The sequence below is a fragment of the Gymnoscopelus braueri genome (genome assembly GCF_963280865.1).
Source record: "Gymnoscopelus braueri genome assembly, chromosome: 23".
Classification (NCBI taxonomy): Eukaryota; Metazoa; Chordata; class Actinopteri; order Myctophiformes; family Myctophidae; genus Gymnoscopelus; species Gymnoscopelus braueri.
The window spans coordinates 29346329-29371238 of record NC_137625.1 but is presented as its reverse complement, the minus strand read 5'-3'; the positions used below and the strand labels follow the sequence as shown (position 1 = coordinate 29371238).

At 40.4% G+C, this 24910-nt stretch overlaps 1 protein-coding gene across 1 annotated transcript; it reads left to right on the top strand.

The window, feature by feature from the left end:
• Positions 1–14285: 14285 nt before the first annotated feature.
• Positions 14286–19277, top strand: LOC308080007 (uncharacterized protein). The gene is made up of 2 exons (XM_080421692.1): positions 14286–14534; positions 17968–19277. Exons 1-2 carry the CDS (start codon positions 14293–14295, stop codon positions 19151–19153), a joined length of 1428 nt encoding a protein of 475 aa, XP_080277818.1. The 5' UTR covers positions 14286–14292; the 3' UTR covers positions 19154–19277.
• Positions 19278–24910: the final 5633 nt, after the last annotated feature.

Below are 24910 nucleotides of genomic sequence, written 5' to 3'. Positions count from 1 at the left end.
GCATACTCAGGACATATTGGCTACCATTTGAATCTTTGAAATAATTTGTACTTTTAGAGATATTTCACTTTTTACTGCTAAAAAATCCCATTTATTTCAATGGGGAAATTCATACTTTTAGCTAGAAACTCCGTTCCAACTCTATAACGTTCGGCCTACTTAGGACATATCGGCTACCATTTGAATTTTTTGAAATAATTTGTACTTTTAAACCTTTCAAACCTTTCAAACCTTTCAAACCTTTCAAACCTTTCACATCTTTCAAACCTTTAGACCTTTAGAACTTTTCAAACCTTTCAAACCGTTAGAATCTTTAGAACCTTTAGAACCTTTAAAACCTTTTACTGCTTTAAAACCTTTTACATCTTTAAAACCTTTTACATCTTTCAAACCTTTAGAACCTTTCAAACCTTTAGAACCTCTTAAACCTTTAGAACCTCTTAAACCTTTCAAACCTTTAGAACATTTCAAACATTTCAAACATTTCAAACATTTCAAACATTTCAAACATTTCAAACATTTCAAACATTTCAAACATTTCAAACATTTCAAACCTCTAGAAGCTTTAAAACCTTTCACATCTTTCAAACCTTTAGAACCTTTCAAACCTTTAGAACCTCTTAAACCTTTCAAACCTTTATGTTGCCAAGACGACGATGACGATAGGATAATCGTCCCGATTAAGGACCTAAAACATTTAAGGACCTAAAACATGCCTAAACATTTCAAACATTTCAAACATTTCAAACCTTTCAACCCTTTCAAACCTTTAGAACCTTTACAACTTTTCACATCTTTCAAAACTTTAGAACCTTTCAAACCTTTCAAACCTTTCAAACTTTTAGAACTTTAAACCTTTCAAACCTTTAACTCTACTAACACTATCAATACTCAATACCATCAACATTCTTAGCGATCCCACACTGTTTCTTCAGGAACAGTACTTTCTAGTTGTTTATGCTGCCCAAAATAACAGATCTGTAAGCTGTTGACACGCCATGACGCAGCGCGTTGATAGCTTGTATATTGTATCTGTTATTTTGGGTGGTTAGGCGACGCACATTACACGTCGCAGCAATGTATCTGGGTTTGAGAGGCTATGATTGATGTAAACTTAAAGTGTAGCTCTGTTCGGGATTATTGAACAAAGGTGGATTATGAAAGATAACGGGGACAATATTACAAAGTTAACTGCGTCACTTCAGAGGAAACTAAAGGGAGCTACTTCAGAGATGTTTACACACCAATCCATTAGAATGGTGGAAATAGAACAATAACAGCCAACGTGAGTACATAGACCTTTCCTAAAACTGGCCAATTTATTAAACCCATGTGCTACTGTATGTCTGTGTACCACGTAAGAGCGTTGTCGCAACATGATGTAATTAATTATTTGGGAGCAGCCGGTGTGTACCAATAGTATAAATATTTTAAATGGCTTTCATATACTATTCCGGATCTGACTAATATGACAAGTTGCTTATTGTGAACACAATAGGCTACAAATTAATAAAAAAAACTATATTTGGATTTAAAAAAAAAGAAGATAAAAAAAAAAGGGAAAAAAAGCCCAATGTGGCTTATAATATTCAGACCACGCAACAGTGCAGACAAGGAGATAGGAGAGCATATATTGGATCGGGGATGACGGCTAGCACAGTCTTCTCTTAAAGGCAATGGCTTCTGGCACGGTGATTGGTTTTATCATTGTAACGCCCAAACCACACCTATGCATAATGTAAGGGGTAGCTCAGGTGTTTGGCGGGTGAGGGGGGTGCCACAGAATAGCAAAGTTTGCGGGGAAACGCCTCTTGCCTAGTCCTAAATCAATAATTAGTGTGAATAGCAATTTGGGCCGTGAATGGGGCCCTAGGTCCCTGTTTCAAACCCCAATTTAACCAGTCCAAATATAATTTACTGAACAATAAAAATCACACCCAGTGTGAAGTGGGCGGTGTGGTCACAGTGGTCATGTGACCACACCGCCCACTTGGAAGTTCACTTAAAGAAAAGTAATATTGTGGACCAGCCATTGTACACCCCTAACTTTAAAAAAAAACATAAATGTGTTTTTTTTAAGTTAAAAAAAACTTTAAAAAACCCATAAATGTGTTATTTATTTTAGTGCATAGTCCTATTTACAGGGCTATGCACATGTGTCATGTTTCACTAGCCAATCACAGTCCTGAATAGACTGTGATTGGCCAATCACGGTGCAGGGTTAGGGGGGTACAATGGTGGCCAATCACAGCGCAGGGTTGGGGGGGTACAATGGGTGGGGGGGGTACAATGGTGGCCAATCACAGTGCAGCGAATGTCGATGTCCAAACCAAAGGGCTAGTGGGAGCTGTAGCCATAGAGATACTATAGAACGTCCCATTCCCTGGTGAATAGACAGATGCAACCGAAAGTAAAAAGGCTCTATCCTTTGTGAAGGAGCAGCAAAAGATGGAGCTTCACTCCGTCTCACATTTATCTTTAAAAGTCAGTGTTTTAACAGTAAAACCATGTATTTATTTCTACATGTTGCTAATGTGGAGCAGCTGTTTCAACACATCTGTCACAGGTAATGTTAACACTTTAATAGGACGGATTTATTGCGAGGATCACTATACTATTTACAGAGTTATGGACAGACAGGGGGATTTGTAGTGGTAAACCCTCCCTCCGGAAATCTCATTTGTAATTGTCTCCGCCAGGCCGAAAGGCATGGCGTATGTTTTGCACCCTTTCCGTCCGTCCGTGTGTCCGTCCGTCCGTGTGTCCATCTGTCTGTGAACAGCTAATCTCCGGCACCGTTGGCCCGCTCGCTGCGAAACTGTGCACACAAACTCCCTGGATGCCAATTCAGAACCTCTGCCCCAAATTTTTCACATGGGCCTGTTATAGCGCCACCAGGAGGCCGATTTGTGCAAACTCATTTTTTTATATTACTCTTACAGATTTTATCCAAACATCACGCAAATCGGTACACAGTATCTCTATAGTCATGTGATCAACATGGATCTGTCCGATTTTCCATATTCCATCCTGATTGGCTAAGATTGGCTTCCAAAGTTTGCAGGAATGGTTCGTTTTGAACAAAATGCCTCAAATCATCAACGCAGCATGCGATTTCCGTGAAATTGTGCATGCACATTCCCACTAGGCCGAGGAAGAAATGCCACCCTTTTCAGATGGGCCTGTTATAGCGCCACCAGCAGGTCTAATTTAGCAAAACACATTTTTGGAACAAAATGCCTCAAATCATGAATGCAGTGTCAAATCATGAATGGAAGGCCTAAGAAGAAATGGCACCCCTTTTCACATTGGCCTATTATAGCGCCACCAGGAGGCCACGATAACCTACCTGACCTGGCGGAGACCTGTGCTCCGAGGAGCACTTTTTCTAGTTTCAAATCAAATGGAAATGAGATTTTCCGGAGGGAGGGGCTTTACCAGGCTAGGGGATTTCAGCATATACGTTATGCTGAAATCCCCCTGTTTGTCGTCTTTATTGAGGGAGAAAAAAGTTTTGGAACGTGTTCACGTTTTCTTTTCTTTTGTTCTTGTTGTTTTCTTATGAAATGGATGTGTTTCTGATGTTGAAAAGTAAACAAAATTAAATGCAGTGAAATCAATAGATATGCTTCCTCCCTCAACTCAAAGAGGATATAACATACATTGATTGATTGATGTACTTTATTTAGTAAGACATGAGAAACAGTACATGGAAGTACAAATTATTATTATACAAGGTCTACTAAACTGGATAAGTCATAAAAGCACTGAGCTTGTTTAAAATGACTTCCCACGCACACAAATCATGATGACATGATACAGACAGATTTACACTGCTATAGCCTACAGAACGTCATACAATCAGCTTACAGGTTACTGGTATGAGAAATAAGAAATATGTACAAGAAAAAAAGAAAAAAGTGTGTGTGTGTGTGTGTGTGTGTGTGTGTGTGTGTGTGTGTGTGTGTGTGTGTGGGGGGGGGGGGGGGGGGGGTTAGTGAGGTCACGTGTCTTTTTTACATTCCTAACATTCCTAACTATACACGTTGTAACAGGAGCTCCCGACAGATTCCGCTGCAGAGCTCTGAATCTGACTTGAGAGATTAATTACAGTATGAGTCCAGTGTGCATCATGAATTAACTCCATGCTTCATTTGTTTTGTTTTAAGGACAACATCAGGTGATTGGGTCTTCTCAGGACATCCTGGTCAAAGTGGGAGATGAGGTGATCCTTCCATGTCGTATCGAACCACCAGTCAACATGGCCAGGAAGACAGTGGAGTGGTCCAGACCTGACCTGAAGCCAGAAGTCCCAGAACTCATTAATCTCCTCCAAGATGGACATTACAAACATGACCAAGAACTGAACCTGTTGTACAAAGATAGAACGTCTCTGTTTCCTGAGGAGCTTCCTAATGGTAACATCTCACTGAAACTGTCCAGGGTGAAGCTCTCGGATGAGGGAAAGTACAGATGTTTTGCTCCACAACTGAAGAACTTCACTTTGATCCAGCTCCTTGTTGGTAAGTTTTATTGTCATAGTGATGCTGTGACCAAAGATCCAACTGGCCTGAGTCACACTTCAACACAACATTGTACACTTCACATCAAAGTCAAGACAACACTGCACTCCATAGAGCAAGGAAACAACCAATAATAAACCTCCCTCTCACAACACTGTAACCTGTGTGGTGTTATGAGGACCCAAAGATTGCTACCTGCCTGTTAAGAAAAACCTTAAATACCTCTATCACTCATAGCATCACTTTATCTCTGCCTTCCTCTATGGGCGACAGACAGACAGACAGACAGACAGACAGACAGACAGACAGACAGACAGACAGACAGACAGACAGACAGGCAGGCAGGCAGACAGGCAGGCAGGCAGGCAGGCAGGCAGGCAGGCAGGCAGGCAGGCAGGCAGGCTGGCAGGCAGGCAGGCAGGCAGGCAGCCAGACAGCCAGCCAGACAGACAGACAGACAGGCAGGCAGGCAGGCAGGCAGGCAGGCAGGCAGGCAGGCAGGCAGGCAGACAGACAGACAGACAGACAGACAGACAGACAGACAGACAGACAGACAGACAGACAGACAGACAGACAGACAGACACACTATTTCCCAATCTTAATCTTCCGTTAAAAACCTAGGTGTCACCTTTGATCTCAACCAAAGACGTGAAGCGTCCGTATGCCTACTGATAGCACAAATAATATAACTTTAGTTTATAAAGACATGAGACATCATTTATAAATAATAATAATAATAATGTATATAAAAATTAGGGAACCTTGTAGCTTCACCTACCGCTGTTACATGCATTTAGGGGAAACACTGTTGTTAATTAAGTATTCAATCAATCAATCAATTAATCAATGTAATTACAGTAGAACTCGAGCTGTGTCTGTAAAGAATGTTTTAAATGTTCTCTCTTGTTGTAGCATCCATAGCTTTAGATTCTAGATGTGTAAATATTGTCAGCATTGTAGATGGATGGATATATTGTTAATTATCATATTTATATGTTTATGTTTTTGCAGGGAATGTGTCTCAGCCAGTGATCTCTTCAAATGGACCAACAGACGGTGGTTTATCTTTGACATGTGACTCTGGGTGCTGGTATCCACAACCTGAGATGTCTTGGCTGGACGGTGATGGAGCCCTCCTCTCTGCTGAACCCTCAGTGAAAGAGAACACTTCTCAACACTTTTACATCGTCCAGAGGAGTGTGACAGTGAGGGGAGCAAAGAACGTGACCTGCAGAGTTCACCTGCCACGCTTCAACTACACTGTTGAGACACAGTATGACAGCTCAGGTAATGTTTATGTTTATGTTTATTAAAGGATCCCCATTAGAGACACATGAATGAGCCTCTATTCTTCCTGAGGTCCTGAACAAAGCAAATACATTACAGATGTACAACTAAAAATACACATTAAAGTAAAAACAAAACTGAACAAAAATGAATACAAAAAGACAAATTAACATTCTAAAATCAAATCCTACAGTCCAGTCACACACACACACACACACACGCACGCACGCACGCACGCACGCACGCACGCACGCACGCACGCACGCACGCACGCACGCACACACACACACACACACACACACACACACACACACACACACACACACACACACACACACACACACACACACACACACACACACACACACACACACACACACACACACACACACACACACACACACACACAGAACAGTGAGTTTGGCAGTTCTATGTTACCAGAAGCTGCTCCTCTAGTGTTGTAACCATGTTCAGAAGACAGATGTCACTGGTGAGCCAAGCTGGATGCCTTATTGGTGATAATAATGTTCCTCAGTAGCTTTAGAAAGAAATGGACTTATTGATGATAATAATGTTCCTCAGTAGCTAACTGGTTGTTATTTCATCAAAAAGTCTACTCTTCATCCATGTGTGTGAAGCTGCTTTTAAAATGGACTCATAACAAACATTACAAGTTAATTTATTTATTTGTCAATACATGTGCATTTATGAATGTATTAATAATGTAAACGTAGTCGTACATATGCAGAGTGTTAGTGTAGCATGCAGGACACATGGATGTTAATGGAGACCAGGCAGGAATCAAACCTGTGAGCTTTGGAACACAGGACTGTAACCATTTTAACACCACTGTTGATTTGCTTGTATCATGTTTACATAGTTGTGTTATAACTATGTGTTTCAGAGGATATGATTCACACAGAGATATAATGTTTATAGTTGTGTTATAACTGTGTTTCAGAGGATATGATTCACCCAGAGACTGGAGCAGTGATTAGAGGGATTATTAAAGTGATCATCCTCATCTTAGTGGCAGCAGTACTGGGATATTAATACTGGAAGAAAAAGCACCCTGGTGAGTCTTGAACTGATTTGAACTGATTTATTTGTAGTAATCATTGCTAAAGAGTGTTTGTTCAGTAACAGGGATCTCCCTGTCTTTCCAGCTCTTTGATAAAAATTAAATACATTTTCAGGTAGGTGACAAAATGTCAGCCAATAAGGAGAGACTACCCATTTAATATTTATATAAGTTTTTACAGTGTTCCAGTTCCAATTGTGTCTGCTCATTGCTTTGTGTCATCAATTCCAATTTCACTTGTTTAATCTGTATCCGGTCTGAGTTCTCTCTCCTGATTGGATAAAATTGGTATCCTGACCTGAAAATGCATTTTCTATTTATTAAAGAGCTGGATAGACATGGAGACTCCTGTTACTGAACAAACACTCAATGAGCAGAATATAGAGCTATTTAACACCAAAAGAAAATCACTTACCCTACCTTTAAATTTGATATATCACCAATCTATGCATCTATAATGACACTTCAAATACTTTGTCAATATATTGATTATATACATGTGTTCATATAGTAATTCTATATATAGTGTTTGTAAGAGTTAACATTACGTGTATTAACCTGTAATCTTTCTCCTCTAGATGTGAAACAGACTCATGATGATGAAGGTAAGATACAATCCATGATGTACTGAGTTCCACTGCATCTGTTTCTGTTATTTTACTATGATTAAATAAAATAAAGTATACGTAATATTTATTTATTAATGTATTTATAAATGTAATACTGTATTCATTAACTGTTACCACACATACTGTAAGCTCCAGTCTACAGATTAATACATGATTTTACTCTAATGTGTTTCAGAGATGGCTCCATGGGTGAATCCATCAGCAGACCAGCCTATAACATATTCAGGTAGATCTTCTGTTTTATTATCATTCTGTATTCTGAGGTGATTTATTCCTACTGGATGTTCCTCTCTCTGTATTCTTAGGTTCTCTGACTCAGTTCTAGTCCATTTGACGTTTCTTCTTTATCTGTTCAAAACGTAGAAATGATCTTTTCCATTGCTTTTTTTTATAAATTTGCATTCATATGGGGACCTAAACCTATTTTACTGAGATTAACCTGCAATTTAAAATATAACATCAGAAATGGATTCTACACACACAACCCGTTCAGTGGCCATCTTGGATTATGCAAATTGCCCCAATGACAACTTTGGGCAACTAAGCCAAAATTGTTCTAGGACACCATATGAATACAAATCAACCAAACAACTTCATAGGAAACAACTATTTAGGTTTTTGAAATCTCAAATATACTATGTGGACATGGATGCATGCTCTTTGTATACAGTGAGTGAGACCCTCACTTCATTTAGGCTATGTACGCTATATAACAGTCAAACATATGATACCACAGTGGTTATTTAAGAAGACTCATATTTAAATGAAAAACATGTTTTTCACACTTTTAGAGCATACCCACGGTCATAATGAGGACATATCTATCATTAGATGCCAATTCTTTTTGTGTATTTTCAGTCCCTAAAAAGTCGAATTTTAAAACGTGATGACATAGATAGACCTTTATGAATATAAATGATGATGATGTTTGATTCCCATAGACCAATTATTTGTTTACCAACATTGAGACTGGATGCACAGGTGATTGTTTCACGTAATCAATTCTCAACCTGTTGTTTTGGGGTGCGCTGGTTTCAGCACACCCCAACCCCCTCTTGTGTGTTGGCTGGTGAGGCGCGTCCTAGCGAGACCTGATAGAATGGGTTTCATTGCGCGCATACTGGTTGCACTCATACTGGTTCTTATCAGTGTGACGTCGTCTGTTAATGGGTCTATAGCTCACGTTCCTCCACTCACACCTGGTTTTAATCAGGGAGACACTGTTGGGCTGCTACCCTTCTATAACTCAAGATGACGGCCAGACGGTGCGTTACTTGTTTTAAACTTGAACAGTACACTAAAATATGTATCTGAAAACATTTTAGGTTAGTAATAAGTAGGGCTGTCTCCGAATCTAGTCGACTCAGAGTTGGGGGTTTAATGCAACTCGTCGACGAGTCGTTTTTATATTGAAAATAGGTCTTTATGACCTTATTGGTCATAGCTATGAATCCGAACTACAGTACATGACGGCAGACTGCTTATTTTAATTGACAACAATCCTGTGTAGGAATGCATACAGTTCTGAGCACAACGCTACTGTATCAAAGAGCTATATGTTGCAGATCCAGTAGTCGCTGGTGCAAGACACAATAAAATAATAAATAATTAAAAAGGTAAATAGAAAAGACAGAGATGTACCTGATAATTGCACAGTCAACTTTTTATCAGAGCTACAGCTGTGTGGACGTCTCTCTTTAACACAGCATTACTTTAACCCGCATGAGATAATTAACCAGTCCACTCTAATGAATGGTTCAACGAGTTTAACACACTTCCAAACGGGGAACATTGTTTAAGTCACAGGAGCATGGTTTTCATATCATAAATATGAACTTTAGCCAAAATCTTCCGTTTAATCCACGTGATTTCTTATTTACTTCTGAAAAGCGTCATAGTAGCGTAACAGCAACAGAAGAAGTATTTCCACTCAAAACGGCCTATTAATATATATATTAATATATAATAAGTCTCCCGTAATATGTTTATGTATATATTAGTCAACTGGTTTTATTAGGGCGGATTCAGACTGGGTCCGTTTGATTCAAACCGTTCCCGAGAACGATTGGCTTCTCCCAGCTGGCCAGCATGTACACTGGCCAAAATCCTTCCGTACTCGAGACCATTTCATTTAACAGTAATGGTAAATATGTGCCTCATGGGGGCGCTGTGGACTATAGGGCTTTGGGAGAGAGAATGTCATTCACAGAAGAAAAGTCACTCTAGAGTGAATAATAAAGTTTGACTGTGTTCCTGACGTTGTCTTGAGTTATAATAACAACAGATCAACAATACACAACCAAAGCAGTGTGTGCACTGGTCTTTGAAACCTCGAAATGTAACGTTGTCTCGTTAATATGATATTGGCGTCACGGACGCATCCTTGGTATTTTAGCAGTGACGTCACAGACTAATCCTTAGTATATTTATCCTTATATACGCGTTCGCTACACATGTGTTTTTTGTTTATTATTTTTCACGGCTCGCGCTACTCAAACACTAGCGGGATTATTATTTCTTGTCAACATTCAAGTAGAACTATGAAAAGGTATAACCCAGCTAAAATAATGTGTCGTTATAAAAAATATAAAAGGATATATGATTAGTCCACTTCCTTCTCTTGGTACGGATGGATTCACACTGCAACGTTCCGTTCCCCAGTCCGCAGCAATCGGACCCGAGACTACCTCCCCAGGTGGTTTCGGGTACGGTACGGTGATGCGTTACGGGGAACGGTTCGCTACGTTCACACTACCACAACATCTGCCATGTGGTCCGGGGTGCGCACCCGGGACCATAGTCTGAATCCGCCCTTAAGTCTACTTACAGGAAGCAGATGGACTAAATTAGAAGTACATGACACACCAGAGCTCTGCACCGTATAGCCTACTAGTAGCTGACACTATAAAAATAATTGACAAAAAAAACATCAACGGCTCGAATCAAATAATTTGCGTCGACTGAGGGGGTCTCGACTGACTAATCCACTCGTCGACTTTCAGGGGACAGGCCTAGTAATAAGCAACATAGTAACATAAACATGCTTCACACTTTCTGCGTGAGATGCAGGCTACATACTGAGCCTTATCTGGCAAATGTCTTACCATAGTCCAGGAGGATGGGATCTTCTGATTGGTTCAGAAACATACAGGCATACAGTTTCACACTGAAACTTCAAAATAAAATGACATTTCACCAAGACTTTAAGTGTGTGTGCATGATGCACAACATATCTAAAGGAGAATGTGTGTGTGTGTGTGTGTGTGTGTGTGTGTGTGTGTGTGTGTGTGTGTGTGTGTGTGTGTGTGTGTGTGTGTGTGTGAGAGAGTGTGTGTGTGTGTGTGTGTGTGTGAGAGCACACCGTGCTGTACCTTCATTCCTTTCCACATTTCTGCTCCTATTATTTATTCATCTAATAGTAAATTTGATTGGTTCAGGCAATGCCACAACGCCATGGTCGACGCTCCATATCAGAACAGTTTTTAGGGTGATATCACTGTCAGATCACCTGTTCTCTGGCAGGTTGGAGGGTGTGCATTGCAACACGACAGTGATAGGTTTTATGATCACTGGTGATGATGAAACAGCCGGAAGGAGAGAGAGAGGTCAAGAACCTGACACAATGGTGTCCCTCTTTTGGGCATGTCATTAAACACACTTCATTGGAAAGACACACATTTTTCCTTTTTCAGTTGTCAATGTTGGACCACACTGTCACTTTCTTGCAACCCCACGAGGGGTCCCGACACATAGTTTGACCATTAAATAGAGGTAGAATCACATCAAGAACAAGCACACCATTCAAAGTAATAGAGTGACAGAAAATATGGCGGCCTCTTATGTTGTCATGTTTAGTTCAGGAGAAATTATGCTAAATAAATCACTTGGTTATGGCCACCAGGGGGCGTTTTTGTGATCTGAAAATGTTCAGGGCCCCAAACTGTAAAAGTGTCATCTGTTGCTATAACATGATAACACACTTCAAATGATACATTCATACATTACGGATGCCTTCATTGATGTCTTTCTTTCTTTCTTTCTTTCTTTCTTTCTTTCTTTCTTTCTTTCTTTCTTTCTTTCTTTCTTTCTTTCCTCAGATCTCATAACAAATGATGAAGAGATTCGTATTGTGCTGGTTGGGAAGACTGGAGCTGGAAAGAGTGCCACAGGAAACACCATCCTGGGTCCTGAAGCATTTCTATCATATTTTTCACCTGATTCTGTGACATTGAGCTGTAATAAGGCCAGTGGTGTAGTGGCTGGTAGAAAGGTTTCTGTTACTGACACTCCAGGCTTGTCTGACACTGGGTTCAGTGAATATGAAACCATTAAAGAGGTCAGAAACTGTTACTTGTGCTGCTCCTGGTCCTCATGTGTTCCTGGCTGTGATCAAACTAGGGAGATACACAGATGAGGAGAAGAACGTTGTAGCAAAGATTCAGAAAGCATTTGGGCAAAGTTCAGATAAATACACCATGATACTCTTCACTCATGGTGACAAGCTTGAAGGTCCAATTAAGGAATTTGTGAATGATTCTTCAGAACTACAAGAATTAATCAGCAAATATAGTGGTTTTTATCATGTCTTTAACAACGAAATTAAGGATCCCTCTCAGGTCACTGAGCTGCTGGAGAAAATCAGACATATGGTGGAGGAGAATGGTGGAAGCCACTACACCAACCAGATGTTCCAAGAAGAAGCAAGGAAACAAGGTGAAAGAAACAAGTCATTACTCATTAAGGGAGATGTCAATGGAAGAGTAACTGGTGGGAGAGTCTTGTCATACAGGGTAGGCCTCCAGATTTTATTAATATTTGTCTGTTAACTATTTGATCTTATACGATGCATCTACATTTTCTATATTACTGCACATTTTTTGTGTGCCTGTTCACTAATATATGCTCAGTGAGTAGAGAGTAGCCTGGAATCCAGACGGAGGCTCTCGTTCAGCACTTTTTTTCTTCACTTCTCCGTCTGGCTATCATCCTGTTTGAGCCGTATTTCCAAACGTCATCAATTACATATAGACAAATGACTCGAATTTTACATTGGAAGGCTCTGTCCGCCCCGCCCACAGACCTTTAGATTGGATGCCACTGGTACCGCCCCGGCACCACTGACCAATCAGAAGCCGCGGCTCCTGGGTGCCCCTCCCGCCCCGCTCTGCCCCTTGGACATAGCATGATTTCCAGACTGAGAAGTGACGTGAGGAAATAATCTGTTGATCAGAGTGAATCAGCTAATTAGTTTAACCAAATGGACCCGGGAAGCCTTGTCGTACAATGTTATCAGTCACCAATGATAGCAGACCTACAAGATCATAATGTGTCACATTGCGATGCATTCTGAGCTTGTAGATCTGTTGAATGTTTCTAAGTCTGTTGTGTGCTTGTAGATCTGATATTTTCAATTGTATGTTACTGTAAAATTGCCACAATACCACCATTGTGCCGATCCATAATGCAACTCGGTGTGAGCTTGTAGATCTGATATCTTTGAAAAAACGTGAACATTTTTGAAAAGTGTGAATACTTTAACTTTGGTACTGTAAGCATATTTGAATGCCAATACTTTTGTGCATTTAGATCTTAGAGCTATCACACTTTAAATCAGATGGAGATCTCAAAGTATTTTCAGGGTTAACATAACCCCACCCAAAGAGGTTGAAGCAATGATTTAATAAATTACTAATACTAGTCCATACCCGGTGAAGTGCGCAGACGAAAGTAGTTGCAAACGTGGCGTTATCCCGCGTCCCGTTTTGTGCACACAGCACAGACAGACAGACGCACATAGCTTTGTAGAATTATAGGAGGATTGTATACTATCAAATTGTCTCTCATGTTTCAGGGCTGAAAACATTGATGGATTCATTGAACCTGACTGCAGCATCTTCAGGTGAGTCCTTTGTTTATTGAATGAACTGATATTCAGACACTTAGAATAAACGTTACAGTTTACTAGTGCAGGCCCATGTTTGGGTTACTACACAATTATTGTGTAGTTGTGCTGATGTTGTGATGGTATTATGTAGTTTTGTTAGTCCAGGGTGTTTTAGAGAAGGGAGAAGAGTCTAGGACGTGTGGAGCGTTGTCCAGGGTGTTTTAGAGAAGGAAGAAGAGTCTAGGACGTGTGGAGCGTTGTCCAGGGTGTTTTAGGGAAGGGAGAAGAGTCTAGGAATTGTGGAGCAGTGTCCAGGGCGTTTCAGGGAAGGGAGAAGAGTCTAGGACGTGTGGAGCGTTGTCCAGGGTGTTTGAGAGAAGAGAGAAGAGTCTAGGACGGGTGGGGCGTTGTCCAGGGTGTTTTAGGGAAGGGAGAAGAGTCTAGGACGGGTGGAGCGTTGTCCAGGGTGTTTTAGGGAAGGGAGAAGAGTCTAGGAAGTGTGGAGCGTTGTCCAGGGTGTTTCAGGGAAGGGAGAAGAGTCATAGACATAAGGTGCATAAGGTTAAGGTAGCCTACAGTTAGACATAAGGTGCATCAACATAGCAGCAGGTATGAACTGTTCATGATATATCAGCATTAAATTCCTCTTAAATTTATTTTCTTTTTGTTATATTTCATATCACCACATGATGACCGAACAACATCTTGCCTGAAACAGATGCAGAAAAAGGTGAGCCTTTTCTGTCCTGACAGTTCAATACTTGAGGTAACCAGTGAGTAGGTTGTTGCCTTATGTGTGGATGTAGAGATGCAGGAGCTTCATTTTCTGTGGTGCATTTATCTCAACCACTCTTCTTCTTTTCCTATTCCTTACAGAACACTTTGTGATGCAGCACAGGACACAGTTGATTCAAGACGTTCCACCTTCCACAGTCATGTCTATAGTAGACAGTCTAGGAGACAGGGTCCATACTGAGCTCTATGCTGAGATTAAAGCTGCAGAGACAAGCATGGACCAAATGAAGACACTGTACACATCACTGCTAGACCCTGGAGAAACATCTGTTAGAGCAGCCTTTTACGACGCTCTAACACAACACCTCTGTGAGACGCCTGGTAAGATCCACATGTATTACTAAATGACTAGTTTTTCTTTCATTGTCATTTATTTATTTTTCAAAACACGTATCACTTTAATTTAAAAGAAAAAACACGGTAACCTCAATATAATTTGTAGTAGCATTCGTACACATTTGTGAGACTTCAAAGGATAAAATAACATTTAAATGTTGGAATTTTATTAATGATTTTTAATCTGATTTGAACCATTTAAAGGAGTCCAGTGGTGTGAAATCACAGAAACAAAACGTTAGCCTCATAATTTCCTACGTCATTCTTTGGTCAAATTAACATTTGTGCCTAACTCTACTCTCTAACACTGCTGCTACATTGAGCCTTATTGCCTTTGTCCTCAGCCAATCAGGATGCTTGTTACATTGCAAAATCACTTTCTGCTTAAAGGGATTGTAGGCAAGTTCAGAGATAAGAAAAAGAAAAAAACTGTTGTCAAACACCACACCTCCACCCCCCCCCCCCCCCTCCTCATCAGCAGTTCGTTTCCCCGACACCACCAGGGGATGACGCAGGGGGGACTTCTAAACGGGTCATGCCGAAAATAGGTTGCTTTATTCGGATACAATGCGTGTCACTGCCTGCCCGGTCCGCCCCTGCCGGTTCTCTGAATTTTTATTTTTAAATAGGCTCTGTCACGATAAATTGACCACATATATGAAGTTAAACAACTAAATTCTATCCAAACGATATCTTAAAAGTAAATTCCGTGCCTCAAAAAAGAAGTTTGAGAGCGTTTTAAAACCAAAAGTAAGAAGTAAAAACAGTGCAGCAGAAAACAATGGCGGCTCGTTCCATTTTTGTCGGCTGCACTTGGTTCCATTCGGTTTCACTCGAACAGTTCACCCGGACACGGACGCGCACGGATGCGTGTTTTCCTGCATTGAAACACAGTCCTCTTTCTGAAATCCGTATTTTCCCTACAATTTATGTTTGTCCGGGACGTAAATGTGTTCACTTACGTCCCATTTACGTCCCGGACAAACATAAATTGTAGGGAAAATACGGATTTCAGAAAGAGGACTGTGTTTCAATGCAGGAAAACAGCCCAGCATCATTATATAGTGGCTGATAGAGGGGAGATATATATATATATATTTTTTTAATGTAGGCTTAATGTTGCCTAGAATCCCTTTACAGTGATGACTTAAGCCATTTTAAGTCAATGTTTTGACAAGCATTCTAATAGAGCGAATCAGCAGTGTTAGGAGAGTAGAGTTATGCAGATATAAATAAAGGCAGATAAATATGTCTTAGACTTAGGCTAAATTAGTTATCTTCTCATGATTGCCTATAAGTCAACTATAGAGCGTTGTCCATGGTGTTTTAGAGAAGAGAGAAGAGTCTAGGACGTGTGGAGCGTTGTCCAGGGTGTTTTAGAGAAGAGAGAAGAGTCTAGGACGTGTGGAGCGTTGTCCAGGGTGTTTTAGAGAAGAGAGAAGAGTCTAGGACGTGTGGAGCATTGTCCAGGGTGTTTTAGAGAAGAGAAAGAGTCTAGGACGTGTAGAGCGTTGTCCAGGGTGTTTTAGAGAAGAGAGAAGAGTCTAGGACGTGTATAGCGTTGTCCAGGGTGTTTTAGAGAAGAGAGAAGAGTCTAGGACGTGTGGAGCGCTGTCCATGGTGTTTTAGAGAAGAGAGAAGAGTCTAGGACCTGTTGAGCGTTGTCCAGGGTGTTTTAGAGAAGAGAAAAGAGTCTAGGACGTGTAGAGCGTTGTCCAGGGTGTTTTAGAGAAGAGAGAAGAGTTTAGGACGTGTAGAACGTTGTCCAGGGTGTTTTAGAGAAGAGAGAAGAGTATAGGACGTGTAGAGCGCTGTCCATGGTGTTTTAGAGAAGAGAGAAGAGTCTAGGACGTGTGGAGCGTTGTCCAGGGTGTTTTAGAGAAGAGAGAAGAGTCTAGGACATGTGGAGCGTTGTCCAGGGTGTTTTAGAGAAGAGAGAAGAGTCTAGGACGTGTGGAGCGTTGTCCAGGGTGTTTTAGAGAAGAGAAAAGAGTCTAGGACGTGTGGAGCGTTGTCCAGGGTGTTTTAAAGGTTCTGACAGCTTCCCTGTGTTAGCTGATCTGAGGGAGCAGGAGGGGTTGTAGGGTTGGATCAGATTTTTAAAGTATGGAGCTGCCTTTCCAAAGAACCACCGATCCAACCGACTTCACACCAGGGTTATTTTAGTTAACTAAAAAGTAACCAAATAACTAGAACTAGAATTGACAAAAATATGGCTTTACTAAAGACAACTAGAATATTCGCAATTTTGGTAGTCGCGGGTCGAGGCCGCCGGGACGCGAGGAATACGCTGGGAGGACTACCGTCGGAGAACGTGCGACGTGCGATTCGAATTTGGTGCTGATCAGATCCTGTGTTTGTGATACGTTTTGATTTTAAGGAATAAGCCCCTCCCACTAAAGAAATCGGCCCCTCCCGCTAATGATATTGTCACGTCACTCCTGAGATTACTTGTTTTTCATTTCGAGAGGACTGATCACCCCAGAAATCTTGTTTTTGCATCATACGGTTACATTTTGCGCATTTGTGGCGCCCCCTATGGATCAAAGTGGAAATGCTTTTGGGGATTTGTTGAGTACATGATCCTCGTCATGTGATTCAAATTTGGGATTGACTGGACGTTTTGTTAGTGATTTTTGGCATTATTTGTAAAACACGCCCCTCCCACCAACTTTGGAAGCCTATTACGGACGAACGGTATGGACTATCAAAATTCCGCTTTGATATGTTTATCGCATGGGTCCAGAGATCATGTGTACTGTTTTTTTGTGAGTATTGGATAACATCTGTAGGAAAAGGAGCAAAAAGTGTGTTTTGAAGAAAATTCTAAATGGCGGAAAATTTACCCATAGGCAAATGGGCGTGGCCTATATGGTGAGATGCGTCAGGACCCAAGGAATCCAGGGAAAAATACATTTTGATTCTATGACCTACGGTTCAGGAGTTATAGGCCAAAACGTAAGTGGGCTGTTATAGCGCCACCATGAGGCTGACTGGTGTAATTACTTTTTCATAATTAGGGGATGGGACTTTGAACCTCCCCTCCAAGTGTTGTAACGAATCAACGCAAAAAATTATAGATTATAGATAGAATAGATTTGTTATAATAAACACAATTTATTAGTCTAATTAACTACATTGTGACACAAAAATAGCTGATCTACAAGCTTACAAATGTCACATCGCGTGTCACAGATCTGCTATTTTTGTTATTTAAATAAGTTAAAAAAGGGAAATTTCAATCTTTATATTTGCTTTTATTCAAATCGATTATCGATTATTTTGTATTATCGATTAAATTGATTAGTTTGATTAACTGTTGCATCCCTAATCTAAATGTTTACTATTGTACTTTCAATCTGATTTGTTCTGTCTATCTGCTTCTAATGTCATAATTTGTTTGTGTTATTAGATTTTCCTGTGATTCCCAGCGGGGCCGACCAGCTACAGAAATTTGTTGCAGAGAAGAAGAGCTTGGTCGAGTCTGTGATGGAGGTTTTTGAACAAGGAGCTGAAGTAGCAGCCAGTATTGTCGGTGACCTCTTCCCTATATTTGCCGTTGCTGCACCAATTGTAAGGTTGTGCTTGGACAATGTGGAGAGCAAAGAGGCTGTGTTCATGAAGGAGCAGTTCCAGAAGGTGCGTGATCGACTGGATGTTGTTTCCGAGGAGATTCAGCGGGTCTCTGATGAGATCAAGAAAAGTGGTGTGGATGCCCAGTGCTTCTCAGTGGAGGAGAATATCACTAACCAATTCCGGAAGTACATGGACATTCTCAATGCCAAGCCCAAGTTTCGTGAAGCCAAGAAAAAGCAATTCCTGGATCACTTTGAGAAGACCGGTGGTGACAAAAACCTTCATGTCCTCTACAACGCAGTGACAGGAGATAACTTTGCAGGTGAATCTGTCCTGGAGATCACTCTTAACTATGAGGAGAAAAGTCGGCGTGTAATGGAGGACTTCTGCTTCAGGTTAAAGAAGCTCTTCTGTATTGGTATCATTGCCCTGATGGGCCACACTGCTCTAAAAGGGTATGATGAGGTGGAGGTGGAAGAGCTCCTGAAAGCCTGGGGCGAGAAGATGAAGGATGTGCAAACCAAGATGAATACTGTCATTGAGGATTGCATTGTTAGCTTTCCCAAACAGTCCTTGCTCGATTCCCGTCGTTTGGTCAGAGACCATTCTGACTTAACCAACCAACAGCTGGCTGATGCCATCATAGAGAAGCTGAAGGAGAAGTATGACTGGGTGTTTTGGTCTGTTCGCATATACAGGTCGCCTTCAGGGTTTTCCAACGAGACGGAATTCCACTGTGGAAGAGGAAAAAGTCGTTTCCAGGTGCCTTCAAGCGATGAGAAATTAAATATTATGGTATCCTACAGTGCCTCGCCAGAGCCTGTGGACAGGAACAACATCCAGCGTCTGATCCAGGGTCAGAGGAAAGCTACTCTGGTGAGTGTCGCGGAACTCCTGTTTGCAGAGCTGCCTGGTCCCTGTGTGGTCCACACAGTCAAGACCTGCAAAGACCTGGCCTGCTCTTGGAGCTTCACAGATGAGCTGCACTACTGGGAGGAATTCACTGGGGAGAACTTCTACGTCTGTGCTCACTCTGCTTGAAGTTGTGATGAGCTCAAAAAGGAGCACGCTATACAACCAAACTAACAGGCTTCCAGAGCACCTTTGCCCACTTTGCTCTCATATAGCAGAAACATAATACAACATTTTTCTTCAATGTTTCACCCCTTAATTAATCCCTATGTAATCAGTGCATTGCTTTCCTTTCCCCCCCAAGAAGATACCAGACATTTACCAGGACCAAAACAGTGCCTCAACGGGATTCCACATCATTAGAGAACACCAAAGGAACGCTTTAATTGAGTGTGTGTGTGTGTGTGTGTGTGTGTGTGTGTGTGTGTGTGTGTGTGTGTGTCATAAAGCCCCCCCCCCGTCGTGTCCCGCTTGGACTCCCCCTGCTATATATATATATATATAAATGTATTATTTTTTATGTTCAATTATATTGAACATTATTTTTATTTTGTTGAACACTATTTTACGTATATTAGTACTGTACAGTTTTAACATCTCACATAGTAAATGCATTTGATATATAGTTGTTTACTTCCACTTACAATGAATTCAGTGTGCCTTTCTTTTCTTTTCTTTCTTTTGTTATCGTCACTTCTTTAAAGCGTTAATTCCATTACATTTTCTCCACCTTGGTATGAAGATCGCAGGAATGTCTGTTTACTGAGTAATGTCTAGAACAGGTGTCACATCTTTACCTGTGATGTTGTACAATAGAGAGTGGAATGTAAGTCTTTTTATTAATATTTGAGTCCACAGTTGGGCCTCTATAAAAGATTATAGCAGTGTAATGGCACATGTATCCTCTTCTTCCTGTCTTTAATTGTAGATATTTGCAATCTTGTTCATTGAGATGTATTTTTTCCAAAGAGTTTTGTTCTAAAATAAATATGATTATTTGTTGAAGTGCATTGGTACTACCATGCTATAAGGAGGTGTACAGTAAGGGATACAAAAACATAGGATAATCCAATTAGCTAATCATTCAATTCAAAGCTGCCCCATTTAGTATTAGGAACAATCTAATAATATTTTATAGAATGCTTACATTGTGTTTTTTACTGTTCATATAATGGGAATTATTTTAAGATACAGTACAGTATCCATGACCCATTACAGATAATACATCAGAATGTATCTGCTATTATGCCTTGTATATTATGCCTATACAAGCAGAATGCCAATGAATGTCCCAGTCTTCACAAATAAACCCAGTTTTATAACATTTCATTGTATGGTGTGTTTTTGTGAAACCTTAATCTTTTGAGGAATGATGAGCTGAAGTGGAGAGATATTGTTCTAAATACATTGATACCCATTTTAGGAGTGTCCTTAATTGATAACAGAGGCATAGGCAGCGGTGTAAAGTACCGTGCTTGAGTACAATTTCAAGGTAATTTGAACTTACCTGAGTATTTACATTTCTTGATACTTTATACTTCTACTCCACTACATCTCAGAGGCAAATGTTGTACTTTTTACTGTATATACCCCACACGTTGTGAGCTTGTAGATTGGATATTTTCAAATAGTATAAAATAGGAAGTGGTTAATGATCTATAATTATAGCCAATATAAAATGTTACATATGATTCTGAAATGGGCATTCTGCATAATGAGTACTTTTGCAACTTTAAGTATATTTTATCACTATGTACTTTGATTTTGAATGCAGGATTTTACTTGAATACTAAGTATTCTTACTGTGGTATAGTTATACTTAATTTAAGTCTGAGTACTACTTCCAACTCTAGGCAGAGATGTGCATTTGACATGCCCCCGACTGGCACCTCCCCCCACAATAATAGGTATAGGTATTAAAGACACAAATACATGTCGTTATTATGTGAATTAAATGCAAAAGAGAGAAAGAAAGGCTTCCACCTTGTCAGGGACCGAGTTCGTCGGAAGGAGAGACACAGGGAAACTTTGTTGGTTTTAAAATATTGTTCTTTTTTTCTTTATTTTTCTTTGGTTCAAATAAATGGTTTTAGGAAAAAAAATTAAGTGTGCCCAAAACAAATCAACTTAAATAACTGAACAGAACTAATCAATACAACTGAACTCAAAGGGAACTGAACTCTGAACTTGTATGCCAGATGAGGTGGACATATATAGGGACGGGTCAGACCACTGTTAACACAACGGGGGAAAAGACACAGACTACCACTTACACACTCTAATAACCCCTGCCCCTCCCCATGGTGCAGAGAGGCTGTGGTGCAGTCCAATTGTCCACATTAGCTTCAGATATGGAGCAGCTGATTCCCATTCGCTTGGCCAGCCCATCATGTCCATTTCTGTCAGCAGCTTCCCACAGAACTGGTAACTCAAAGAAAACTCAGTCAACTCAAATGCAAATGAACTCACAGAAAAACAACTAAATAAATGATGTTATTTCAACTGGTTAATAATGTACAACTGAAAATAAACACTAAATATATAAACCAAAAGGAAGAGTTACCATACATTATAGTCTCAATGTGTGGCTGCTGACTGAGTCAGCCATCACACACCTCATTACACATCCATGTCACAAACTCACGCCAGACAGAACTCAATATGAGCAAGCAATCCCAAATTGATGTTGGAAAAATAAATGTGTCTGATATCAAGCTCCTGAAAGCCAATGAAGTGCCATAAAGTAATTGCTCTCTTATTATCTTCGTCTAGTTGTATCTTCATTCCGGTGGTATCCTTCCGTCGGCCATAGTAGGTTCCTGGGGGCCTGCTTGTGGGTAGTTACTTCTAGACGGATCTGACCTTGGTCGTTAAATCAACCCTCCTATGTGCAGTTTGCACAGGCCAATGTGAAAGGTCTCGTTGTTCTCTGCGAAATTGGGGATGCAAATTCTCGCTCTTGATAAATGGCTTTCCTGCAACTCTTCCTGGGTGCGCCACCTGTACTTGACAAACAGGTTTTCCTAAATTGTTTCAAATGGGGATCTGTTTGGGGGGTAGGCCTACTTGACAGGTACATATTTGAGAACCACTGCTCTAGATTCTGTAACAAGAGAACATGCTAAATCACAGTAATTGCATCAGCACTGAACTGATCTGTGTTCAATAGCAATTTATACAGACAGACTTTATTTAGTGTGTGTGTTTGTAGGGGGTACCCAAGGGCATAGGTTTGGTTTCAACATTTGTATAAAATAGTTTTCCCTTGCTTAAAGCTGCACTATGTAACTTTCCTGTTCTACCCCGGATTTGAACCCTATAGTCTCCTGTGCAAGTGCTGAAATTTTTACCACTGATCTAATAGAGCCTGCATGCTTGCTCAGCAGAGAAAATACATTTTGACCTTAAGGTCTCGTGTGTGTACGTGTCCTTCATGCATCTCGAGAACCGCCCGACCGAACGACTTCAACCACGGGAGTACGGTGACTGACTCGAAGTCGGTTGGATTGGCAGAACTGCAGATCTGCATGCAGCCATATAAACTAGCCTGTCTTGCACAAAATCATGCAAGTAGTTAAAGTTTTCTAGCAAGCTAAAAGTTGACTAACATTAGGCATTATGTTGATGTAAGCCTATGGTGACACTTGTAGCTTGTTTTTGTGTGTGATATAAATGAGCTGTATTGCAGTAACAGCCAAGATGGCAAGACCACAATTATCCGTCAACACTTTCATTTTCTAATGCTAGATGAAACCATTCTACATGCAGCCTTCTCCTTATGAGATGAGATAATGCTAGGATGAAGGTTAGGCTACAGTACATGTATAGGCCTATTCGTTTATTTTGTGTGACAGCCTGTGACAGTAAGTCCAGTTTATGCAGTTAAATCAGGCAATCACAATGGAAGAGGTGGACCTATAGTCCAGACATTGCAGATTAGATAAGTCAGGCTGAAAGGCGAGAGAGTATGTTTTGCCCCCTGTCCGTCCGTCCGTCCGTGTGGTGTGTCCGTGTGTCCATATGTGTGTCATTCTGTCTGTGTACAGCTAATCTCCGGCACCGTTGGCTTGATCACAGCGAAACTGTGCACACACACTCCCTGGATGCCAGAGCAGAACCTCTGCCCCAATTTTTCACATGGGCCTTTTATAGCGCCACCAGGAGGCCGCACATTTTTTGACAGTACTCCTACAGATTTTGTCCAAAAATCCCGCAAATCAGTACACAGTATCTCTATAGTCGTTAAACCAAACGGGTCTTTCAGATTTTTCATATTCCATCCTGATTGGCTTCCAAAGTTTGCAGGAGTGCTCCGTTTTGAACAAAATGCCTCAAATCATGAACACAGCGTGCAATTTCTGTGAAATTTTGCACGCACATTCCCACTATGCAGAGGAAGAAATGCCACTTGAAATTTTTTAAATCAGCCTCATGGTGGCTATAACAGGCCGAGTCGTGTTTTTACCTATAACTGCACCGATCTGTGTAAAACTTTGTATGTGCACTCCCTAGAGGCCAAGGACAAACCTTTTCCCTGCATTTTTCACATCTGCCTTTTATAGCGCCACCAGGAGGCCGACCTATGTAAAATATATTTTTTAATATTAAGCCTTCATATTTTATCCAAATTTCACGCAAATCAGTACACATGATCTCTATAGTCATGTGATCAAGACAGATCTGTTAGATTTTTCATATTCCATCCTGATTGGGTAAGATTGACATCTAAAGTTTGCAGGAGTGGCCCGTTTTGAACAAAATGCCACAAATCATGAACGCAGCATCCGATTGCGGTGAAACTTTGCACACACATTTGCACTACGTTGAGGAACAACAACACAACATTGCCGTATTATAGCGCCACCAGGAGGCAGTTTTTTGCAACACTGTTCTTTTTTATATTACTCCTACAAATATTGTCCAAACATCATGCAAATCGGTACATATTATCTCTATAGTCAAGTGATCAAGATGGTTCTGTCCGATCTTTCATATTCCATCCTGATTGGCGAATTCCGAACATTGCTGGCCCACAATAACCTACCTGACCTGCAGGCGGAGACCTGTGCTCTGAGGAGCACTTTTTCTAGTTTTCATAGTCAATCATTAGAATACCATACTATAGTATATATATATATATATATATATATATATATATATATATATATATATATATATATATATATATATATATATATATATATATAATATGTCCATGTATCCTTGTCCTTGTACAGTATGTCCATGTAATGCCTCACCAGCCAGCAGACACACACTGAAAATAAACAGTTTACCTGTCTGTTTTCTTGTCTTGGTTTGTCTTGGTTTTGATTTTATGAACCATAGCCATTCAGAAGCCATTCAGAATCCATTCAGAAGCCATTCAGAATCCTTTCAGAATCCATTCAAAATCCATCAGAATCCATTCAGAATCCATCTGAATCCATTCAGAATCCATTCAGAATCCATCAGAATCCATCTAGAATCCATCAGAATCCATCAGAAGGACATCTGGAATATAGATTAGTCTCATTCACTCTGAATCACATCAGTGAGTTTTATTATTATTATGAGATGAGGACACGGTTATGAATAGCTACTATGGTATTATGGCTAAATGTTGATCAAATCATTATTGTATCTACTAGTTGTGAATGTTCTTTGTACATTCATCTGTACATCTACAGATCCCATTGTTTACGTTGTCATACTTAATTATGTCACAGGGGGGCACTATTTAAACATTTATTCAATGGCAGGCACTTGTGTGTCTGTGTTGACATTTCTTTATGTAAATGATAATTGTATTATATTATATATATTGTATCATTTATGTATTCAAATTTCAATCCTTATGACTCTTACATTTATTTAGTTGAATTTTGT

Coding starts and splice junctions, on each gene's coding strand:
- LOC308080007 (XM_080421692.1), top strand. CDS start 14,293: ATGCAGCACAGGACACAGTTGATTCAAGACGTTCCACCTTCCACAGTC. Junction 14,535..17,967: donor ACGCCTGGTAAGATCCACAT/GTATTACTAAAT, acceptor TGTGATTCCCAG/CGGGGCCGACCAGCTACAGA.